General features: G+C 36.1%; 1 protein-coding gene and 1 pseudogene across 2 annotated transcripts in view; one reads left to right on the forward strand and one right to left on the reverse strand.

Annotated features, from left to right (window-relative positions):
* LOC105541112 overlaps nucleotides 1–799 on the reverse strand; it is a 32,148-nt pseudogene extending 31,349 nt beyond the window's left edge.
* Nucleotides 1–23,978, forward strand: part of STAU2 (staufen double-stranded RNA binding protein 2) — a 341,604-nt gene that overhangs the window by 128,168 nt on the left and 189,458 nt on the right. For both annotated transcript variants that reach the window (XM_011982002.1, XM_011982001.1), the window contains 4 exons: nucleotides 2,974–3,133; nucleotides 4,678–4,785; nucleotides 6,862–7,074; nucleotides 16,545–16,682. In XM_011982002.1, the coding sequence (XP_011837392.1) occupies nucleotides 2,974–3,133; nucleotides 4,678–4,785; nucleotides 6,862–7,074; nucleotides 16,545–16,682 (619 nt within the window). The remainder of the gene's footprint in view (nucleotides 1–2,973; nucleotides 3,134–4,677; nucleotides 4,786–6,861; nucleotides 7,075–16,544; nucleotides 16,683–23,978) is intronic.

Raw genomic sequence — 23,978 nt, forward strand, 5'->3', positions numbered from 1 at the left:
CCAAAATGAGTTTTGTAATTGTCAGCAGGCCTTAGTGATTATAGTGGCGCCCACTCCCTCTACTGTAGTTAAAGGTCTGTTAGCATTTCAGTTGTGGACCTTCTATTTTCAGAAGTTTATAATTAATTGTAAACATTTGCTCTATGGTGAAAGTTTGCCATATAAGATCTCAGTTCAGGAGTAAATTTCTGATTTCAAATTATCTGTTTTAAAGTTTTATAGTAGCACCAGTTAAAAATAAACAAAGTTCTGTGGAGGTGGGAAAACTGAATTTTGTGAAATACAAAGTGAAGATCACCAGCGTTATTCATATTAGTCTGTCAGATTTTTGCATTAAAGGGATTAAAATAAAATAGATGATAGGAAATTGTGTACTCCAGTACACAATATTTAATTATTGTAACCAAAAAGCAAATAATATTGTAGTTTTTAATGCTTTTTAATCTTTGTTTATAATAGTGCATTTGAAATGCTTTAAGTTAATAGAAAACTGTAGTTCAAGAAAATTGATTTTAAGTTAAGCGTTTAAAACAGCAACTTTTTCTTTTTTTCATACTCTGAATTCCTGTCCTTCATTTGGCACTGTTAATTACTCCTGTCCCTGACATTGTGTTGTAATTTTTTTTCTAACTTTGACCCTTTTTCATCTCTTTCACTGCTGTCTATTGTTTCCCTTGCACTTTGATCATAGGCATTAATCAGTTCCTAGCCTTAGGCTCTTTTTTGATTCCTTTACACTTACCCTTTCCAGGTGCTTATCCACTTGCATGGTTTCAATTATTGCCTCACATATCTGCATCTTCAGTACCAATCAGCATTTCTAGTTCTTCACCTTCAGTAAACCTTCATTGATTAGTCCCATCTGCCTGGTGAATTCTTACGTGATGGGCTCTTTCCAGTTTATCTCAGGTTGAACATAGAGCGTCACTACTTGGATGTGCAGTAATTATCTAAAATATAGTAGGACCTCAATTGGACTTCTTTTTGCTTGGAAGCAAACATTTTTAAGGACTGGAGTGATTTTTAACTCATTTTTTTCAGCATTGCAATTGTAAATCCACCATTCCATCAAAATCGATTCTGTTTATTTTGCTAAGTTGCTCAATTCAATGGTCATATTTCTCAGTCATCATTTTACTTGACCTGTTAGTAGCATTAGATACAATTAATCCCTCCCTTCTCCTTGATAGACTTTTTTCCCATTTGGCTTTCAGGAAGGACATTGTGCTTGCTTGCCTTTTCTCCTATCACACCCTCCCACAGAGTTCTCATTGTTTTATGCCTTTAAATACTGCCTGTATATTGATGATTCCCAAATTTTATCTCTACCTTGGACCTCTTTGCTGAAGTCTAGACTAATAAATTGAGTTGTTCACTTGACATCTATACTTGGATGTCTAATAGGTCTAATAATCGAACATCTCCAAAACAGAGCTGTTGAAATCCACCCCCAGCAAACCCATTTCTTTTTTCAGTCTTCACTGTCTCAATAGATGGGTACTCCGTTTTCCAGTTGTTTAGTTCCAAAACCGTGATGTCATCCCTGACTCCCCTCTCATATTCCATAGCCAGTCTTTGGGTAAACCCGTCATCTCTACTTCCAAAATTCATCTAGAAACAATGACTTCTCATTACTTCCATTGGTACACCCTAGTTCAGGCCACTGTCACTTTTCCCCTGGATTATCCCAGTAGCCTATTAGATATCCTTGCTTCCAGCATTGTTCCCCTACAGTGTGTCCTCAAAATAGTAATCAGATGGTTATTTCAAGAGATAAATCAGATTATGTCACTTCTCTGTGCAAAACCTTCCAGTGGCTGATCATATCACTTGGGGTAAAAGATGCTTACAGCAATTTGTAGGGAAGGCCCTGTGGAATCTTGCCACCTCTACTCGTCTAGCTTTTCCTCTCTCCCTAAACTTTTGCCAGACAGGCCTCCTCCGAGTTACTTGAACATGCATGGCACACTCCTGCCTCGCTGCTCTTGCTGCTGGTATACTCTCTGCTTCAGATGTACTGTTCCAGATATCTGCATGGCTTGTTCCCTAACTTGTTTCAGGTCTTTACACAATTGATATTTTCTCAATGGAACGTCTCTTGGCCACCCTATCTAAAACCTACCTCCCTGACACTTCTGAACGCTTTCCTCTTTACTTTTTCTTACATCTGTCTCTAACATACTAGGTATTCTGCATATTTTTCTTATTGTTTATCTTCCCTATTCTAAGTGTTGTTCATTGTCATAGTCCCCTGTCATATAGAGGACACTCCATAAATAATTGTTGAATTAATGGATTTTATCACATCTCTTAATTTTTTCTCCTTAATTTCTTTTGTTTTTTTTTTGTTTCTTCTTACAGCCTCTATTATCTCTTCATATCTGCATTATTGCAGCTTTTTAGTCACATGTCATTAGCCTCATTACCTCAGTCACCATAAAATGTATGAATATAACTCTTCCTGCTCAAGAATTGGCCTAAACTCCTTATTCCTGTGCTGAATCTGCTCTCCTTATTACTTTGCATTGTACTCAGTCCATTTCTCTGCTCCTGTATTTCTAATCATAATTATCTTCTGCAAAAAGCACAGTAATCTACATGTTGTCGCCTGAACAGTCTTGCCTGACCCAGCCTCTGTTGTAGCTTCACCAGACTGTTCACTTACTTCTGTCAAAATCTGACCAAAAACTTCTCACCAGGAAGTCTCCTGTGATAGAATTAAATAATTTTTACTGTATTATTTTATGTTTAATGTTGTATTCTATATATGTTTTTCATGGAGATCAGTATAAGCTATTATCTGTAGATGTATTGACTCACATTTTATCAAAAAAGTGTATTTTTGAGGTTAAATTTTTTTTAAGAGTATAGCACATTATATAATTGGTATCATTTTAAACAAAATAAATCTTATGAATGATTATAGAGTGGTTTTATTAAGCTAACTTTATTGTTTTTATTTTCTTATTTTAGGTATCATTGCCCAGTGCCTAAGATCTTTTATGTTCAGCTCACTGTAGGAAACAATGAATTTTTTGGGGAAGGAAAGACTCGACAAGCTGCTAGACACAATGCTGCAATGAAAGCCCTCCAAGCACTGCAGAATGAACCTATTCCAGAAAGATCACCTCAGGTGTGGTGCTGGTGCATGTGACAGTCTCTTCTTTGTACTTTCCCAGTGAAACAAATCAGTGCATTTTATAATTAAAACAAATAATCTGTTCTGTTAGGGAAGAATACTAGAGTGAAGACCTGCTAAGATTTGCATCTCAGACTGTCTACTGTACTTGCTTCATGTGTTCCTGCAGGATGATTATACCTTTCAGAACTTTGGTTCTTCCCTTGAGTTCGCTTCCTAGGCATCTGGGGATTTGGGGATGTATATGAGGATGAGAAATAACATTGACTTGGCTTATATTTCATACTATGTTTATTGAATATAGATTACATTGTGTGAATATAGAATCAGGGATTTAAAGTGGAAGAGATTTTATAGATTTTTTCAGTCCTCCTTTGTTTTACAAACAAGGACATTGAGTCTGTTCTTGAGTAATCTCACTCATTCTCCTGGCTTCAGCTACTTTCTCGACTGACTTCAAAATAGTATCTGTAGCTCAGGCATGTCCTATACATAGCATAGTGAGCTTCCTTTTTTGTTGTTGTTGTTGAAATGGAGCCTCGCTCTGTTGCTCAGGCTGGAATGCAGTGGTGGGATCTGGGCTCACTACAACCTCTGCCTCCCAGGTTCAAGCGATTCTCCTTCCTCAGCCTTCTAAGTAGCTGGGACTATAGGCGCATGCCACCACGCCTGGCTAATTTTTTGTATTTTTAGTAGAGACGGGATTTCACTGTGTTGGCCAGGATGTTCTCGATCTCCTGAGCTCGTGATCCACCCTCCTTGGCCTCCCAGAGTGCTGGGATTACAGGTGTGAGCCACCGCGCTCGGCAGCATAGTGAGCTTCTTACTTACCTTACAGTTCAAACTCTACAGTTTTCCTTTCCCCAAACCAATTGTTTCTTTCTCCTTTGATATTTATCTTAATGGCAGACTTAGGTGTTTTTCTGCTTGTACTCTTTCATGAGAGCTCCTATCTATTTCTTGATCTGTTTTCCCATGAGATCATACACTTCTTGACAGCAGGAATACTGTCTCTTTCTCTCTAATAGTTATAGTGGGTTCAGCATATATGAGGCCTTCCAGAAGTATGTGTTAAATAAGTGAATAAAGAAACCGAGGCCTGTGCCAGACATAGATCTCCAACTAGGATGCTCCTGGTTTGCATCCTGTACTCTTTCTGCAACTTCATCCTCATAGATCACATTAGAACACCAGTGGCGGGGGAATTCCTGGGTGTTGGGGGTTGGGTGGGTAGAGAACTCTAAAACAAGAGAGCCAGGTCTAGGGATGTAGGCTAAATTCAAATTAGTGTATGGTTGAGTAAAAGATTTCCAGTCTGCATTAAATACTTTTCCTTCAAGGAAAACAAACTAAAAACCAAGTAACAAAAAGCCTGGCAGCAAAGCCCTTGACTGCTGTGGTTACAGGACAATGCAGCAGATACAGTCTATAGTTTGTTGTTTCTTCTTGTAATTTAAATAGGCCGTCTTGACTGTAGAATAAAAGTAAAGTTTGTTATAATGTCACGATTCAGTGTTATCCTATTTTTTGTGATTTAGAATGGTGAATCAGGAAAGGATATGGATGATGACAAAGATGCAAATAAGTCTGAGATCAGCTTAGTGTTTGAAATTGCTCTGAAGCGAAATATGCCTGTCAGTTTTGAGGTATGTACTCGGTAGAGATCTTCCCATTTTTTCCCTTGCTCTGGTTATTTTAAACAAACAAACAAACAAATAAAATTAACTGGTATACTAGTATCCTGCAAGAGTTAATGTGCTTCTGTATGTTCGAACCCAGTATTACAAAATGATCTAAGCCCTGGTGAGAATAGAAATCATGAGGATAACACAGATTCCTTCTGATTTTTTTATTTTCTGTATTAAGCCTTTTGTATACATGATATTTCAATTTTTATAAAAGTTATTTTCTGGGTGTAGATAATTTGTGGTATCCTATAGGATTTGGTATTTTAAATAGGATTAAATTAAATTTATTCAAGTTAAGATTTAGTGACACATATGTTAATATCCCATTTTTTTTCAATTGTGTGGAGGCCAAAATATGTTTAACATTAACCTCAACTAACAAAATCACCAAGAAGATGTAATGAAGCAACTCTTGATTTTACAGCTAGATAAATATATCGCAAATATATTCATAAAATTGAAGAAAACTTAAAAAAATAATTATCATAATACTTCCCTTATTAAGAGGTCACTAATTTTACAACTCATGTCTGGAAAGTAGGCAAGAACCAGGAAATAAGCTGAAAGAGTTGTGGATAATCTTCCCTCACATTGTATGACATTCACCTACTAGAAAGCTCCCACATCTTACTCATTGGCAGGATCATTTGAGTTGGACTGAGAAACTGTTAGCTTTCTCTTGGACACATTCTGACAAGTTGCATTATCTCAGTTCTCAGTCCACAGCATGTTAAAAGCAGCAAAATGAGGAAGTCAGGGAGAGAATGTACTTGAGAGCCTATTGGTCCAGCAAGAAATGATATGGAAAATTTGGAAAACCTGTAAAAAGTAATTGCTTATACTGAAAAATCATTGGGATTTTTTTTAAAGGCTGCAGTGACTACAAACAGTTTTATTATTCTTAGATGTTCTTGGGAACATCAATATATTATGGCATAGGATATCTGATGTTTATAATGATCTAATGTGAACAATTAAAGGTTAAATATTTAGTATTCTCTATTAAGTCAGTAAAATAAATACATATATATATATATTTTTTTTTAAATTGAGAAGAATGTCCATCAAAGTGGTTAAAATAAACAGTTTTGGTGTTTCAAGTAGTAAACCTAAATTACTTGGAAACTATGCTTGTGATAAATTCCTTATCCGTAATAATGTCACCTTATTGAGATATTGCGGTGCTTTCATTCCTTTTCCTAATTAGTATCCGATATTAGAAGACAAAATTTCAGTGTAATGTTAAATAGTAAACTGCTTGAATAGGGCATCTTGTATAGGTCAGAATTTTGAAGGAGACTAAAGTTTTGAGTCCTCAGGATTTGGAAGACGTATTTCCTCCAAAAGCTGGCATAGTGTAAAAGTGAGAGCAGATTAAGCAAGGTTTAGTAACATTACATTCATAGTTGACAAATCCATAACTCATTGCTCTAGAAAGCTAGGATTTTTTTTGGCATACCTACTTAACGTTTTTCAAATCATGCCACAAGAATAAATTTCCCTTTCTATAAAACAGCCTTTGACATCCCTATCAAAAACAGCTTACTTTTCATCCATCACCTGTTTTTGAGAGGCTTCCACAGGCACGGTGCCTTGTGGTTTATAGAACTACATGTTTCTCCAGTAATTTACTCATACATAGGAGAAAGTTAGATATATGTAATTATATACAAATTATCATTCTAGATGGCCTATCTAATATGGTATCTAATCTAATGGTATTTTTGATGTTCTTAAATTTGTGCTCCATAAGACATGGAGGAAACTGTAATTAGAATTATCTGTTTTAAACTAATAAAAAATCATTTTGACTGTGAATCAAATGTGTTTATTTAGATTTCTTTTGTTTCAACTGCATTAAGCATCAAGTGTCATAAATAGTCCCAATATAATACCTTCATAATAGCTTTCTTAAAGAAATACTATAATTTTGGCGTAATACTAATTTTGGTTTTGATATGAATATTAAGTCATACTATAAGAATACATCTTAAGTGCCTATCCATTGTTTAATATTTTACTTGTATTTAATAGGTTATTAAAGAAAGTGGACCACCACATATGAAAAGCTTTGTTACTCGAGTGTCAGTAGGAGAGTTCTCTGCGGAAGGAGAAGGAAATAGCAAAAAACTCTCCAAGAAGCGCGCTGCGACCACCGTCTTACAGGAGCTTAAAAAACTTCCACCTCTTCCTGTGGTGGAAAAGCCAAAACTATTTTTTAAAAAACGCCCTAAAACAATAGTAAAGGTAAGTTTATGTTTGTGAACATCAGTCAGTTTTACTAAGTAAATATTATAGTAGCTATAGATAAGCATTTTTCTATAAGGCAAGTCCCTGAACTTATGGATTATATACAGTCCTGAAATCAGGGCAGGACATGTGACTATAAATTAATGACAGTTCTGTTTTGCTTTTTAAATACTTGTGCACCTGCATTTGTTCATCAAATAATCATAATCTTAGGTATTTATATATTTTTTTGTTGTTTAAAAAGTGCTTTCCCATTCATGTCACCTTTACTGTAACTCCTCATGACTGTGTAAGGTGGATGATGTTAGCCCTCATTTTACAAATAGGATTTTACAAAATATGTTCAAAGAGTTTGCCCATTTTTATTCAACAGTCATGTCGAACCACCTGAACTGCTGTCTAATCCAGTGTTCTTTCTGCATACAAGGCTGTTACATAGTAACTTCTTAGGGTATCATGAAATGGTAACAGGATACACAAAAAAATCATATGACTAATACTAACAATAATAGCTGCAGCAGCTGGAAATCATAAAGCACTCCATGTGCCAGACTTTGTCCCAACACTTTGCATGCTTTAATCACCTTTAATCCACATAGTAACCTTATGAAGTAGATGGTCTTATTTTGTTGCCATTCATTCAGATGTGTATACCTTGCGAAAGAAGAATATAGGGCATACAGCTTTTCAAGATGTGACTCTTTTATTGGGTCAGAATTTATTTACATTAATAAGAGAGAAAAGTAAATATGAGAGGAATGAGATGAATCAGCATTTAGTACAGGACAGTGCCTGTGAATGCTTGACACGTATGACATGTCTGGAGCTAGAGTTTTGTGTTTCCAGAGAAAGCCTTAAATTGCCAGCATTTCAGTTGCTGGCTCAGCCTCACTGATTTAGCAGCCTTCTTCTGATTAGGCCATACAAATGAAGGATTACAGATAAGAAATGTATTTAATCTCAATGGATTTCTTTTGTTTTTTGATTGCACAGTGGCACAATTTAGGTATTTTTACAGGTTTTATACCTTTATACCTTTGTTTTATTTAAAAATACGTACATACATATATACAAAAATAACTACTTAAATACTTGTTTTTAATGAATGCTGACATTACTTCACTTAGAAGAAGATGTAGTAGGTAATGCATTCCGTGAACTGGAATTACATGTTATATGTAAGGTAGACTAAAAATAAATGCAAATAGCTCTACTTATCATGAGTCATAGTGGTTTCAAAGAGGACTGGCACTTTCATTCATGTGCACCTCCTACACAGTCAGGAGTAGAATATAGCTATTAAGAGAATGACCTTTGGAGTTAATTTTGAGTATGAATCCCTGTGGCCTGAGCAAGTTACCTAACTTTAAAAATATTTCTTCATTTATAAAGTGGGAGTAGTAATTGACCTTGCTGTATGGGATTGTTGTAAGTATTAACTGAAACAGTGCACAAAATGCATTAGTAATTATTAAGTATTCATTGTTATTAATGATAATGCAAACACTGTAATAAATAGCACATATTAACTATTGGTATTTTGTATCTGACACTGCCTATTCACATTTTATGTTTATGTGAATGTATCCATGAACTGTTTTCTTAAATCTATTAATATATAAAATCTATGGCTTTTCTAAGATGGAAGTACAGCATTTTATGTTGGAATGGTGGCACAAAACTGGTCACATAACTTCCGTCTAATCTATTTAACTAAGTTTTATCTTGATAAATTAAGAATAATAAACCAGGCTGGGCGCAGTGGCTCACGCCTGTAATCCCAGCACTTTGGGAGGCTGAGGCGGGTGGATCATTTGAGGCCAGGCGTTCGAGACCAGCATGGCTATCATGGCGAAACTTGGTCTCTACTAAAAATACAAAAATTAGCCGGGTGTGGTGGCAAGCATCTGTAATCCCAGCTACAGCTCAGGAGGCTGAGGCATGAGAATCGCTTGAACCTAGGAGGCAGAGGTTGAGGTGAGCCAAGATCACTGCCTCTGCTCTCCAGCCTGGGTGACAGAATGAGATTCCATCTCAAAATGATAATAATAATGATAATAAATTGTTAGGCTAGAAAAGATCTGTACATTTCTATAGTAGGATATAAATCTAACTCTTGTTTTAACTATAGCTATTAAAAGCAAGATTATTATTTAAATGTTATTTCGCAGAGGTGGGAGACAGGAGAAACATTTTGAATTCTCAATTACTTGCTACTGCTTCCAGTATATAAGCAATATTATCCCAGAACTTCCCTCCCATGCATCATTCAGATCTCAGCATAAACTTGACTTTTTTAGGGACTCCTCTGGTCCTCTCCTACTCCCAGACTAGGTTAGCCTCCTGCATTTTTCCTCATATACATCACACTTGGAGTTACTTTTGCCATGTCTGTCTTATGTTAAAATAAAGCTTGTAGATACTCTGTGAAATGTAAGATTATTTTGAGAGAACAATGTGTATAATGAGTTGGAATTTAGATAATTTTATGTTCATACCTTATAATATGTCAGCTGGAATAGTATCCTGATTTTCAGCATTTTCCTCACTTCCTTGTATGGCTTATACATTGAGGGTCTATAGTTTCTTACACTCAATGGAAGCAGAGAAAATATCTGATCATTTGCCTTGGTTTTATTTAAAGGAATAAAACAATCACATTGTCTCATTTGATCCTCTTAATCACTCTGTGATGCAGCATTCATTTCCATCTTACAGATTAGGCCCTTTATATTTAAGAAACCTATCCAAGATCCTGCAGCAGAGTCAGCTTTCAGATCCAGTTGTCACATCTGACTGCAGTGCCCATTTGATACTGGTTAATTGTGAACTTCTGGATTTTCAGATTCACTGTATAGGGTTATCCTGTTAACATGTAAAACTGCCTTGATAATGTCTTTGTGTTTACATTCTGTTTTTAAATGTAGTTCTCCTCTATAAGATGAGACTTCAAAGAGCGCTTTCTAATCTTAGAGATCAAGTGTTCTGGACACAGTTATTACAACACTGTCTTTATTGGTATATAGAATGATGATTTAAGATTTGCTGTCCAAGGAATAACTTAATTGTCAAAGGTGCTGGTAGTTCATTTCAGTCAGAGCAAGAAACCAAGTAATCCCCTCCCCCACCCCCACCTTTTTTTTTGAGACAGGGTCTCACTCTGTCTCCCAAGCTGGAGTGTAGTGGCACCATGATCTCGGCTGGCTGCAATCTCTGCCTCCTGGGTTCAAACGATTCTCCCATGTCATACTCCAGAGTAGTTGGGACTAGGCATATGCCACCATACCTAGGTAATTTTGGTATTTTTTGGTAGAGATGGGGTTTTACTATGTTGGCCAGGCTGGTCTTGAACTCCTGAGCTAAAGTGATCTGCCTTGGCCACCCAGAGTTTTTTGTTTTTTTTTTTTTTTTTTTGAAACAAGGTCTCACCCCTGTTGCCCAGTATGGAGTGCAATGGTAGGATCTCAGCTCACTGCAGCCTTGATTTTCTGGTCTCGGGTGGTCCTCCCACCTCAGCCCCCCAAGTAGCTGTCACTACAGGCACAACACCACCAAGTGCAGCTAATTTTTTGTATTTTTTTGTAGAGACAGGGTTTTGTCATGTTGTGCAGGCAGGTCGCAAACTCCTGGGCTCAAGTGATCTGCCTACCTCGGCCTCCCAAAGTGCTGTGATTACAGGCGTGAACCACTGCACCCAGCCCCAAGCAATTCTTAATGTACACTGAACTCCATCATTATCTAAATTAGATTTATGTATCTGATTCTTTTCATTGCAATCTATATCAGCAATAATTTCCTTGGAACTCAGAGACATTCTTTGAGTCAAATTAAACAGAAATAAAGACAGTATACCACTGGAAACACATTCCTATTTATTTAACATCTTCATGAACTGGGCATACTACTTCTAGCACTAGACTCAGAGCTTCTCTTTATCTTTTCATTGGGATCTCAATCTTAGACTTATGAATTATTATGTGGATTTGTCTTTTCTCATCAGTCCTTCTTGATTCCCCTTATAATTAATTTAATTTATTTTTTAAAATTGAAACGGGGTCTCGCTCTGTTGCCAGGCTGGAGTGTAATGGCACGATCTTGGCTCACTGCAACTTCCGCCTCCCGGGTTCAATTGATTCTCCTGCCTTAACCTCCCGAGTAGCTGGGATTACGGCACATAACCATGCTCAGCTAATTTTTTTTTGTATTTTTAGTAGAGACAGTGTTTAACCATGTTGGCAAGGCTGGTCTTGATCTCCTGACCTCATGTTCCACCCGCCTCGGCCTCCCAAGGTTCTGGGATTACAGGCATGAGCCACCACACCCGGCCCTTTATTTAATTTTTATTTTTCAGGATATAAGTAGAAGTTGAAAACAGTATTTTATCAAAAATTAAAAGTTTCTTTTGCTCTTTCCTTTCCCTTCATCTAACCATTGCAACAGTGAAGTTCTCAGTCTTTTTCCTCCTCTTTCCCTAAGCTGTTCTTCTACTTCTAGGTGTTCAATTTCATCTTTAAATAGGTGATTCCCGAATACCATATGCTCTGCACTGCCTATTAGACATCTCCACTTACTATTTCATGGGTGCCTCAAATTTGGGCCCGAATTCATCATGTTCCCTTCTAAACCTCTTTCTCCTGCAGCGTTCTTTATCTCAGTGACTGGCACTAACACCCAGCTGCTGAAACTACTGGGGGTCATTTTTAACTTCTCTTTTTTTTTTTTTTTGAAGATGGAGTTTTGGTCTTGTTGCCCAGGCTGGTGTGCAGTGGCCCTATCTCGGCTCACTGCAACCTCTGCCTCCTGGGTTCAAGCGATTCTCATGTCTCAGCTGGGATTACAGGTGCCTGCCTCCACGCCTGACTAATTTTTGTATTTTTAGTAGAGACAGGGTTTCACCATGTTGGCCAGGCTGGTCTTGAACTCCTGACCTTGTGATCCACCCACCTTGGCCTCCCAAAGTGCTGGGATTACAGGCATGAGCCACTGCACCCGGCGTTTAACTTCTCTCTTACCCCTTATGTCCAATCACTTATTAAGTCCTATTTATTCAGTCACCTAATATTTCTTTTTTTTCTTTTTTTCTTTTTTTTTCTTTTTTTTTATGAGATGAGTCTCGCTCTGTCGCCCAAGCTGGAGTGCAGTGGCGTGATCTCGGCCTCCTGGGTTCAAGTGATTCTCCTGCCTTCCTCAACCTCCTGAGTAGCTGGGATTACAGGCATGGGCCACCACACCTGGCTAATTTTGTATTTTTAGGAGAGACGGGGTTTCACCATGTTGGTCAGGCTGGTCTCAAACTCCTGATGCTGTGATCCGCCCCGCCTTGGCCTCTCAAAATGCTGGGATTATAGGAGTGAGCCACTGTGCTTGGCCTCATCACCTAATATTTTTTAAGTTGGTTCCTTTCTTTCCATCCCTTCTACCACTCTTTGGTCCAACTCACAGTCATCTCTTAACCTAAACTACTACAGTTAAGGTTTTAACTGGCTACAAGTACTCTTGACACCAAATGATCATTTAAAAAGTATGATCTTTTAGAGGCACTTGTCTAATCATATCATGCCTCTGCTTAAAATCTTTCAGTAATTTTCTTACTCTTTGGATAAAGTCCAAAATCCTAAACTTAGTTTGAAAGACCATGAGAGATCTGCCTGGAGGCTGTACCTGGAGCACCATACTAGAAATTGTCTGAACGAAATGGCAGCAATCATCTGGAAGAGCTAAGACTGCACAGTGGCTTTTAGATAAGTTTAGTGTAACATGTAATCTGTAATAGAGTGATTATCCATGTCTCTACAGACAGTAGAGACAAGAATAAATTTTCATAGGTGGAAGTAAAGTTTTGACCATATAATAGATGCAAACTTATTTCTAGGAAAAATACATGAAGAAAGTTCATATGCAGAAAGATCATTTGGTTTCCAAAAATTTTTGCTTTTATGTTATAATACATGCAAAAAGCTGTGTATAAACTTGTGTATAAGTAAAAAAGCATACTAAGTAAGTGTGAGAAAGACCTACTGCCCAACTTCAGTATAAAACATTTCTCAATAAGCTTTGAAGCTCTCTGTGTGCTCCTCTTCCATCACATCCTCATGCAATCTTCCCTAGGCAACCTCTATCATTAGTTTGTATGACCATTTCCTACCTTACAGTTCTACTGTGTTTGTTTTTCTAAAAAATGTTATTTGTTTAGTTCCTTTAAACAACTTTATTGAGGTATAATTGACATAGAATGAGTTGTACATGTTTAAAGTGCACTGTTTGTTTTCATATTTGTTTGCATGTGTACAACCATGACCACAGTCAAGATAGTGAACCTATCCATTCCTCCCAGAATTTTCCTCATGTCCCTTTGTAATCTTCCACCTTCATTTGCTAAGAAACCACTCTTTTTTTGTCTGGCTTCTTTAACCCAGCATAATTATTTTGAGATTCATCCTTATTATTGCATGCATGAATTGGTGGTTCTGTTTTTTTGCAGGTAATATTTCATTGAATTGATATACCACCACTTGTTTATCCATTCGCCTGTCAGTGGATATTTGATATTTGGGCTGTTTTTAATTTTTGGTTGTTACTCATAAAGCAGCTATGAACGTTTGTGTATATATCTTAAGAGCATGTGCTTTCATTTCTCTTGGGTAAATCCTTCAAAGTGGAATGGTTTGGTCATTTAGTAGGTATGTAGTCAACTTTAGTCTTTCAAAGTTGTAGCAGCTGTGCTCTTTTACATTCTCATCAGCAGTGTGTGAGAACTCCAGTTGTTTCACATCCTTGCTAACACCTAGCATAGTCAGTTTTTAAAATTTCAGATGTTCACATACAGGGGTATTGATACCTCATTCTGGTTTTAATTTACATTTCCTCTGTAATGGAAATTGATGATATTGAGAATTTTTTATGTGTTTACTGTCACATGAGGCCTGATGAAGTGTTTATTTAAATTTTTTACCAGCTTAACAAATTTTAATGCTTATTTCAAATAATAATAAATTTATTATTGAATTTTTAGAGGTCTTTATACACTCTGGATACAGGTGCTTTATCACATATGTAGTTTGCAGATATTTTCTTCAAGCCTGTGACTTGTCTTTTTCAAAGAGCAGAAGTTATTAATTTTGAAGATTTATTATATTTAATTTATGTTATTATTTATATTTTTGTTTTGTTTTATTATTATTAGTTTTTTACATGGAACGTGATTTTGGTGTTATATCTAAGAATTGTTACCTAACCAAGTTACAAAAATTTTTCTTCTGGAAGTCTTGTAGTTTTAGAAATTACATTTGCATCTGTGAGACATTTTGAGTTAATTATTTTTATAAATGGTATGAGGTTTGGCTTGAAGATTTTTTTTTTCCTTTTTCTTTTTATATATGAATAGCCAATTGTCCCAATATTATTGGCTGAAAAGACTACCCCGCTGAATTCTTTTTGTACCTTTTTTGAAAATCATGTGACCGTGTGTGTGTGTATCTGTATCTGGGCACGTATTCTGTTTCATTGGTCCCTTTGTCTGTCTTTATACCAATACTACATGCACTATCTTGAATGCCATAGTTTTATAATCTTGAAATTAGGTAGTCTGAGTCTTTTTTTTTCCCGCAAAGTTTTGGTTCTTTGTCTTTTGCATTTCCATATGAATTTTAGTGTTAGTTTACACATTAAATTTTAAAAAGCCAACTGGGGGCCAGGTGCGGTGACTCATGCCCGTAATCTGAACACTTTGGGAGGCCGAGGTGGAAGGATCACTTGAGGTCGGGAGTTTGAGACCAGCCTGTCCAACATGGTGAAACCCTGTCTCTACTAAAAATACAGAGATTAACCATCCTTGGTGGCATGCACCTGTAGTCCCAGCTACTTGGGAGGCTGAGGCAGGAGAATCGCTTGAACCCAGGAGACTGAGGTTGCCATGAGCTGAGATCTTGCCACTGCACTCCAGCCTGGGCAACAGTGAGACTCCGTTTCAAAAAAAAAAAAAAGGAAAAAAGTCTACTGGGATTTTGAGGAGAATTGACATCTTATTGTTGAGTCTTCTGATCTGTGAACATGATGTATTGACTATTTAGATCTTAATTTCAGCAGTATTTTGTAGTTTTAGTGGACTTTACATAAAATATACTATATATATTATTCTGTGCTTGCTTTTTTTACTTAGTGTTCTTTCTGAAATTCATTCATCTTGATGCATGTAGCAATAATTAATTCATTTTCACTGCTATATACCATTCCATTATATGAACATGTTGTAATTTATCTGTTCTTTTGTTGATGAATATTTGTGCTAGTTTTTTTTTTTTTCTATTTCAAATAATGCATCTGTGGATATTCTTGTACATATGTGTCCATGGGTTACAGTTTTCTAGGGTATATATGTGCCTAGGTATAGGCTAGTTGGGGTAGGATGTACCGTCTCAGGCTTTACTAGACATTGCCAGGTTGTTTCCTGATTTATAGTACTCCCGGTGTTTTATAAGAGTTTGTGTTACTCCCCATTCTCACCAGTTAGGGCTGTTAGACTTCTTAATTTTTGCTAATTTGGTGGGTGTGAAATAGTAACTTACTGAAGTTTTTAATATGTATTTTCTGTGTCCTAGAGGTTATCATTTCATATGTTGAGTTTTTCCTTATATGACGTATTTATTTATCTCTTTTGCCCATTTCCCTTTTATATTCTCCTTTTCTTAATACTTTTTAGGAGTCTTAAAAAATATATTTTGGATACTGGTTATGTCTTTTTAAAGTTATGTGTGTTGTGGCTGGGCGCTGTGGCTCACACCTGTAATCCCAGCACTTTCGGAGGCCAAGGCTGGTGAGATCACCTGAGCTCAGGAGTTCAAGACCAGCCTGGCTAACATGATGAAACCCCATCTCTACTAAGAATATAAAAATGAGCCGGGCATGGTGGTGCACGCCGTCCCAGCTATTTGGGAGGCTGAGGCACGAGAATCGCTTGAACCTGGGAGACGGAGGTTATGGTGAGCTGAAATTGTACCATTGTACTCCATCCTGGGCGACAGAGTGAAACTCTGTCTCAAAAAATAAATAAAATAAAATAAAAATAAAAATAAAATAATAAAATAAAATAAAATAAAATAAAATAAAATAAAATAAAATGTTACAAATATCTCTTCCCAGTTCATGGTTGGTCTTCTTATGTTCTTTTTGATGTTTCTTGATGAACAGAAGTTGTGAAGCACCTCTGGTATACTGAAAAGTTTGCCCAATTTAAAAAGCATAGTTGACCCAGCTTGCAATTAATACCTTTAAGCTCCACGTCCCATAGAAGCCTTGGTTACAGGTCTATTTTATGACTTTCCTTTATAAATATTCATAAATGACTCATTTATCTTTTCTAGTCACAGTTTTGGGGTGTGGGGGTGGAGGGAAGCAGCACTGTTTTTTTAAGGATTCAATAACAAGTTTCACAAGCATATTTTAAAACTTTTTCTTAAATTAATTTTTAGGCTGGACCAGAATATGGCCAAGGGATGAACCCTATTAGCCGCCTGGCGCAAATTCAACAGGCCAAAAAGGAAAAGGAGCCAGATTATGTTTTGCTTTCAGAAAGAGGAATGCCTCGACGTCGAGAATTTGTGATGCAGGTATTTCTAACCTTTTAAAACTACTGAAAAGATTTAGAAATCCCCAAGATGGAATAGACATATGGGTGAAAGGCAAACTAGGACTTAATAGCAGAAAGTAAAACTGTTTCCAGTTAAGGCATTCATTCTATCCAGGCCCACCTACCAACTTGGTGGAAACATTCAAGTGTCAAGGACATGTTACAATAGACAACCTAAGTTTTCAAGGGACTCTGAGTTCATACAGGTTATTTACCATGGAGTTTATCATTTAATGTGTATCTCTTAACTTTTTGTATTACATTTTGTAGCCGGAGTCTATTAACTACTGGGAATTGGAGACACATGGAATTAGAAACAAAATTTAGAAGGATAGATGTAGTAGATGGATCAGGGCCAAAATCCTGAGCTTGTGGGCTGTCAGAAAAGTTAGAAAAAGAGAGCAAGCAGGCCAGCTAACCATGGTGGGGGCTGAGGCACTCAGAATTGCTGAGATCTGACTGCTGCATTGTGTAGCCAAGAAAATTGAGGAATGGCTTCTAGTGTATTGGCAAATGGGCTAGAAATGAGGTAGAATGCCTAAAATGCTCTCCTTTTCAACCCCTACCTATTCGTCTTCATTTGCCAGCTCAAACTCCAGTCTTAAGAAATTTTTCTTTTACTTTTTTATTACAATTTCAAACATATCCAGAAGTGGGGAGAGAATAGTAATGGACCATTAATATGCCCATCACTCAAGCACCACAGTTACTAAGATTTTTGCCTCACTTGATTTAGCTATTAATTTTTCTCTTCTTCCTCTGTTTCTTCCTTTCTCTCTTCTTTTCCTGAAGTATTTCAAAGATAATTTCTAACTACGTGTCATTTCAGCCTTGCAGATTCAGTGTATATTTCTAAGAAATATGAAAGCTTTTCTTACATTAGACATGATTCATTAGAATCATCTAATACCCAGTCTATATTTAAATTATTATTTTCCCCAAGCTGTTTTTAATTTTTTGTTTTATTTTTTGGTGGGGCAACAGGGTCTTGTTCTGTCAGCCAGGCTGGAGTACAGTGGCATGATCATGTCTCACTGCAGCCTTGACTTCCTGGGCTCAAGAGATCCTCCCTTTTCAGCCTCCTGAGTAGGTCAGGATTACAGGCATACACCACCATGACCAGCTAATTAAATGTTGTTGTTGTTTTATTGTTGCTGTTTATAGAGACAGGGTTTTACTATGTAGCCCAGGCTAGTGTTGAACTTCTGGCTTCAAGTGATCCTCCTGCTTCAGCCTCTCAAAGTGTTAGGATTACAGGCATGAGCCACTGTGCTTAGTCCCAAACTGTTTTTTAAATAATTGGTGAATCAGAGACTTTTTAGTCAAATCCAAGGATCTCACATTTTATGTAACTTAGATAAAATCAAAAATATTAAGTACTGACCATGTGGTAGACATTTTGGCACTCAAATATAGTATCTCATACTGACTAACTTTCAGTGTATAGCTAAGTTGTGCCTTCCCTCCCAATTTATAATCTCCGTATTTCTTTATCTTTCAGTACCCAATACAGTGGTTCGTAAATAGTAGGACCTTAATAAACATTTGATAGATATTTGCTGCCTGCCTTCCTGCCTGTATGGCTTTTGTTGGAGATGTAAACTTATAATGTAGTCATAGATAAGTCACTCCTGGGAACCCAGATATCCAAAAAGAGGGGAATTCTCTGGTTAGTAATCACATTATTGTCAAGATGTTATTAGGATCCAGCACATGATTGTTTTGTTATTTTCACTGGTAAAATATGTTCACTATTTTTTTCCTTAACGTTCTTAGCTTTGAAGAATTCTGGAACATAGACTTTGAATGCCAAAGCTTGAAGAAAAAAGTCTCTTGAATTTTAGACATGTATTGGGAATATAAACTGGCTTTGGCTTTATTAAACAAATCCTTTTCTACAGAGTGTATTGAGTACCCCTTTTGAAAGAGGAATTTAGCATATCTTAGGCCAGCTTCCATTTTATGGGTATTCATAAACATTCTAGTCAAATGGGGACATTTGGCTGTGCTTTTAAATGTTTTCGCACTGAATTCATATTGTTTTTTCCCCTTCTGGAAGCCCCAGTGGATTCATTACAGTATTGCAGCAATTTTATCAAAGTAATGGCTTTTGTATAAACTACTTAGGCAGTGTTATCATTTGTTATAATTGAATATGGAAGCAAAATACCTAGAGATGAGATGCTCATTTTTATCTATTACCAAAGAAAAACTGTATATTTTAGAATGGATGCAGTTACTTATGTTGATTACTAGATAAAGAAAACCTCCGATGACATTATTTGGGTATTTTATTCCAAAGCAGATTTCTTAAAGCTTTTCATTTTTTTGGTGAGGAGTATTTTAATCTTTCAAACAGAAAATAATGATAACCAAGTTGCATATCAGCACACTGTGTTATTATGTGATACTAACTTTTCAGCCTGTGATTAAGATCACCAGGTTGTTAAAAAATAAATAAAAATTAAGTTTTTGGTAAATTCTATTTCAGAACTTTTCAGTTTCTTAGGTTTTTGAGGATTTGATTCATGTGAATGAACTGTTAAATTTAAAGACAAAGATTTGGCAGTCTTAAATTTACTGCATGGTAAAATAATTGAGCTTCTTTACAGATAGAAATTCACATTTAAATGTAGAGACCATATTTACAATAGTTATAAAATTTGTGACCTCTCAAGGAAGATGACTTGTGAAATTTATATATTTACTTAACTTTTATAATAAAGTGATGTTTTGAGTGACCATTGTGTTTATTAGCAGAGAATGAAAGTCCTTGGGCAATGTGGTCTTTCTATGTTAACAAATTACTCTGGGATAACTGCTTACAAACTATTCAACCATGAGATTATTAAAATTTGCATGAGGCAAGGGCTGGGTGAATGGGTAGATAAATCTGGGAAGCACTTGTTTTAGAATAAGTAAGTGCTGAAGGTATCAGAATAGGCCAGATGGAAATCTAGCAGATAGAGAGACAAGGTGAATACAGAGATGGGAACAGCATTACAGCTGACAAGTCCAAGACCAGGCCTCAGAGCAGTAGAGGAAGCTTCTGACGTAACTGACGAAATCTTTTCACTAAGAAGGATTCCAGCAATAACATAGGGACTGATGAAGCTGGGGGAACAAACCAAGCATTGGAAAAGATAACAGGTAGCAGAGGTAACTCTAGCCAGGGGTTTGAGTAGATTATCCTTAGGGCCTGCCATGTTGAGGCAGACACTGTTATAGCAGGTGGTGTGTATTCATCTAGCTGTAAGTACCTGGTCTGACTATACTAGATTTGTCCTTCTCAGCGTGAAGTCCAAAGACTACTTCTGATTTGTCACGATATGGTGGTTTCCAGTTTCAGAAGAAAAGGCAATGAAATATTTAAAAAATATTTCACAGGTTTAAACTATACAATTTGTGATAGTTGTTACAGAAATTCTGTAAGGAATATATTTTCAGTGTTTCATGTGCTATATGAACTGTCATTTAGTTTGTCTTTACTGAAACTCTGTTAAAAGAGAGTACAGCTCCTTTTTTATATCATTTGCACATTGTTTATGTTTAAGTTTGTATTTCGTTACCATTTTGTTGTATATTCTCCCAGTTCCTTAAAATTGGGTGGTTCACTTAAACTTAAAAGTAGTGTTGGAAATAATAACACAAAAACTGTAAATAAGGAGGTAAGAATAAATGATGAACAGTACTCAAGTGTGGATACCAAATGGGAATTTGTATGTTCTGGGACAGATGAAACAGCCAGTATTATGATCTTACACAAGAGACAAAAAAGAAAAGTATGGTTAGGAGTATCATGCTATATAGCTGAAAACTGAATTTTGTTGTCATTGTGAAATATATTAAAGTGGCATGAAGCTATTATTGAAACTTTCTAATTTTTTTTAAACAAAATGATAACTGATAAAACAATTCAACTTTTCAGATATGGATTGCCCATTCACTTTTCTTGCTCATTTTTCTGCTAGTTTTTTAAAAACACTGATATATGGGAACCTCCTATATATTCTGGATGTGAGCCCTTTGTAGTTATATGGCATTTTAAATATCTTCCCTTGTGTTGTGACTTTCCTTTCTAAATAGTGCTTTTAGAAGAACAAGAGTAATTTTTAATGCAGTCAAATTTAAATTTTTCCTTATATTAACTTTATAGTAAGTCTAGATATCCAGACAAATAAGTGTCCCTCACCTTGTTCTTCCTCAAAAGGATTTTGGCTGTTCTTAGCACTTCACATTTCCATGTAAATTTTGGAATCATCTTGTTCAAGTATTATAAAAAGATGTATGGAATTTTTATTGAGTTTTCATTGAGTTCAATTAATTGAGTTTAGGTCAATTTGAAGAGAACTGATGATATTACATTAGTATTGTCTTCAATCCATGAACATGGCATTTTGCTCTATTTATTAGGTGTTTCTTAAAGTTTCTCAATAAGGCTTTGTTTTCTATGTAGAAGATTTGCACATCCTAGGTATTTGATTTTCATTTAATGTAAATGGTATCTTTTTAATATTTTTCATCTACTACTTGAACGTTGATGGAATGTAGAAATGCAGTTCTCTTTTTCATACTGAGCTGGTTACAATCTAATTGATTCTTGTAATTCATCTATGGAGTTTCTTAGCTTCTTTATATGTGAAATCACATCTATAAATAATGAGTTCTTTTCCCTCCTGATCCTTTTTTTACTTTTTCTTGCCTTATTTCTCTGTCTAGGATTTGTGTAAACTTTTAAACAGTAGTAATAATAGGGAACATCCTCGTCTTGTTTCTAATTTGTTTCTTTCAACTTTAAGTACAGTGTTTCCTGAGGTTTGCTGTAGGTGTTTTATAAAATGCCCTTTATCATATTAAAAAAGTTTTCTTTTCCTAGTTTGCTAATAGTTTTCATTATGAATGAATATCAATTTCTAGTTTGAATTTCAAATGTTAAACCAAACTTGCATTCCTGCAATAAAGCTAACTTTGTCATGAATCTTTTTCTTTTTGTATATTGCTTTATTCATTATACTGTTTAAAACTTTTGCATCTATGTTCATGAGTGAAACTGTTTAAATTTTCTCTCTTGTACTGTTCTTGTTGGGATTTGGAATCAAAATGGTAGCTCATAAAATAATTGGGGACTGATTTATCATTTTCTGTTTTATGGATGAATTTGGATGAAAAGAAGAGCATAATTCTTCCTTAAATATTGAGTAGAACTTTGTGGAGAAGATCTCCAGAGTTTTCTTTTTACAAAGATTTTTTATTATGGTTTTTATTTCATTAGTAGTTTTAGTCGTATTCTTTAGGCTTATTCTGTGGCAATTTGGTAATTTGTATTGTCTAAGAATTTTTCCATTGTATCTAAATATGTTTTTAAAATTTAGCATAAAATTGTTCTCTGTATTCCTTTTTTTTTTTTTTTTTTGTGAGACAGAGTCTCACTGTGTCGCTCAGGCTGGAGTACAGTGGCATGATCTTGGCTCACTGCAACTTCTTTCTCCTGGGTCCAGGCAATTCTCCTGCATCAGCCTTCCAAGTAACTGGGATTACAGGCACCTGCCATCATGCCCGGCTAATTTTTGTATTTTTAGTATAAGACAGGATTTCACCATGTTGGCCAACCTGGACTTGAACTCCTGACCTTAAGTAATCCACCTGCCTTGGCCTCCCAAAGTGCCGAGATTACAGGTAGTGAGCTACTCCGCCCGGCCTCAGTAATCCTTATTATTTTGTAATGCTACAGAAGCGATGGTAATCTCCCTTTTTAATTATTTCATTTCTTATTTGTGCCTTCTCCTCTTCTTTTCTTTTTTAAAAATACCCATCTCAGAGAAGAACTCATATTTTTTTTCTTGACCAGTCTTACTTTTGATTTATCGTTTTATTAGTCTTATTAGGGAACCAACTTTTGGCTTTTCTAACTTTATTGTACTTTGATTTGTATTTCCTTACCTTTTGCTTTTTATTCTGGTTTCTCTGGGTTTGTTTTGCTGATATGTTTGTGACTTCTTGAGGTGGATGTTTAGCTCGTTACTTTGTTCCTCTTCTGTAAGCTGTTACGGTTATGCATTTTCTTCTAGACCTTCCTTTTGCTGTGTCCTTCAAGTTTTGGTATATTTCTGTGGATTATTTAAAATATTTTCTAGTTTTCACTGGAATTTCTTCTTTTGCCCATTGTAATTTGGAATTACATTGTTTATAAAATTTTTAATTTTTAATTTTAATTTTTTTAGAGATGTGGTCTTGCTCTGTTGCCCAGGGTGCAGTGCAGTGGTATGATCATAGTTCACTGCAGCCCTGAACTCCTGGGCTCAAGCAGTCTTCCCACCTCAGCCTCCCAAGTAGCTGGGACTACAGCCATCTTGCCTAAATAATTAATTTTTTTTTTTGTAAAGATGGGATGTCACTACATTGCCCAGGCTGGTCTCAAACTCTTGGCCTCAAACAATCCTCTTACTGTTGGAATTATAAGTATAAGCCACCACACCTGACCAGAATTACATTGTTTAATTTCCAAAGTTGTGAATAACTGTTTAACTACTTCTTCAATCACTTACTGAGACCATTGTGTAAAAAGAAATTCAACTATAGTTGTGTATTTTCTATTTCTCCTTGTAATTCTATTCTTTTTGACTATCTACTTTACTTTTTATAGTTGTATGGTTGTAAATACATGTATAAATTGCTCACAGAAGATAACTGTAGAATAGTTCTAATGATAAAAATCTTTTTTTATTGAGCAATTATGATGGATTAAACGCTGTGGTTTACACACATTATCTTGTTTACTTTTCAAAGCAACACTGTGCCGAAGTTGGTATTACCTGTGCTTTACTGATGAAAAACCTGAGGCTTAGAGATATTAAATAATTTGTCCCAGTTCATACAGCTAGGAAATAATAGAGTTGAGTTTCATATCCCAATGTGACTTGGAAGCCTTTTCTTTTTTGTTTTGTTTTGTTTTTTAAAGACGGAGTATCACTCTGTGGCCCCAGGCTGGAATGCAGTGGTACAATTATGGCTCACTGCAACCTCCACTTACCAGGTTCAAGCGATTCTCCTGCCTCAGCTTCCCGAGTAGCTGGGACTACAGGTGCGTGCCATCACACCTGGCTAATTTTTGTAAGTTTAGTAGAGACGCGGTTTCACCATATTGGCCAGGCTGATCTCAAACTCCTGACCTTGTGATCCGCCTGCCTTGGCCTCCCAAAGGGGAATTACAGGTGTGAGCCACTGTGCCCAGCCAGAAGCCTTTGTTTTTAATCATAATGTTGTAGCAACACTTGTG

This window comes from Mandrillus leucophaeus, unplaced genomic scaffold (genome assembly GCF_000951045.1).
Source record: "Mandrillus leucophaeus isolate KB7577 unplaced genomic scaffold, Mleu.le_1.0 Scaffold233, whole genome shotgun sequence".
NCBI lineage: Eukaryota > Metazoa > Chordata > Mammalia > Primates > Cercopithecidae > Mandrillus > Mandrillus leucophaeus.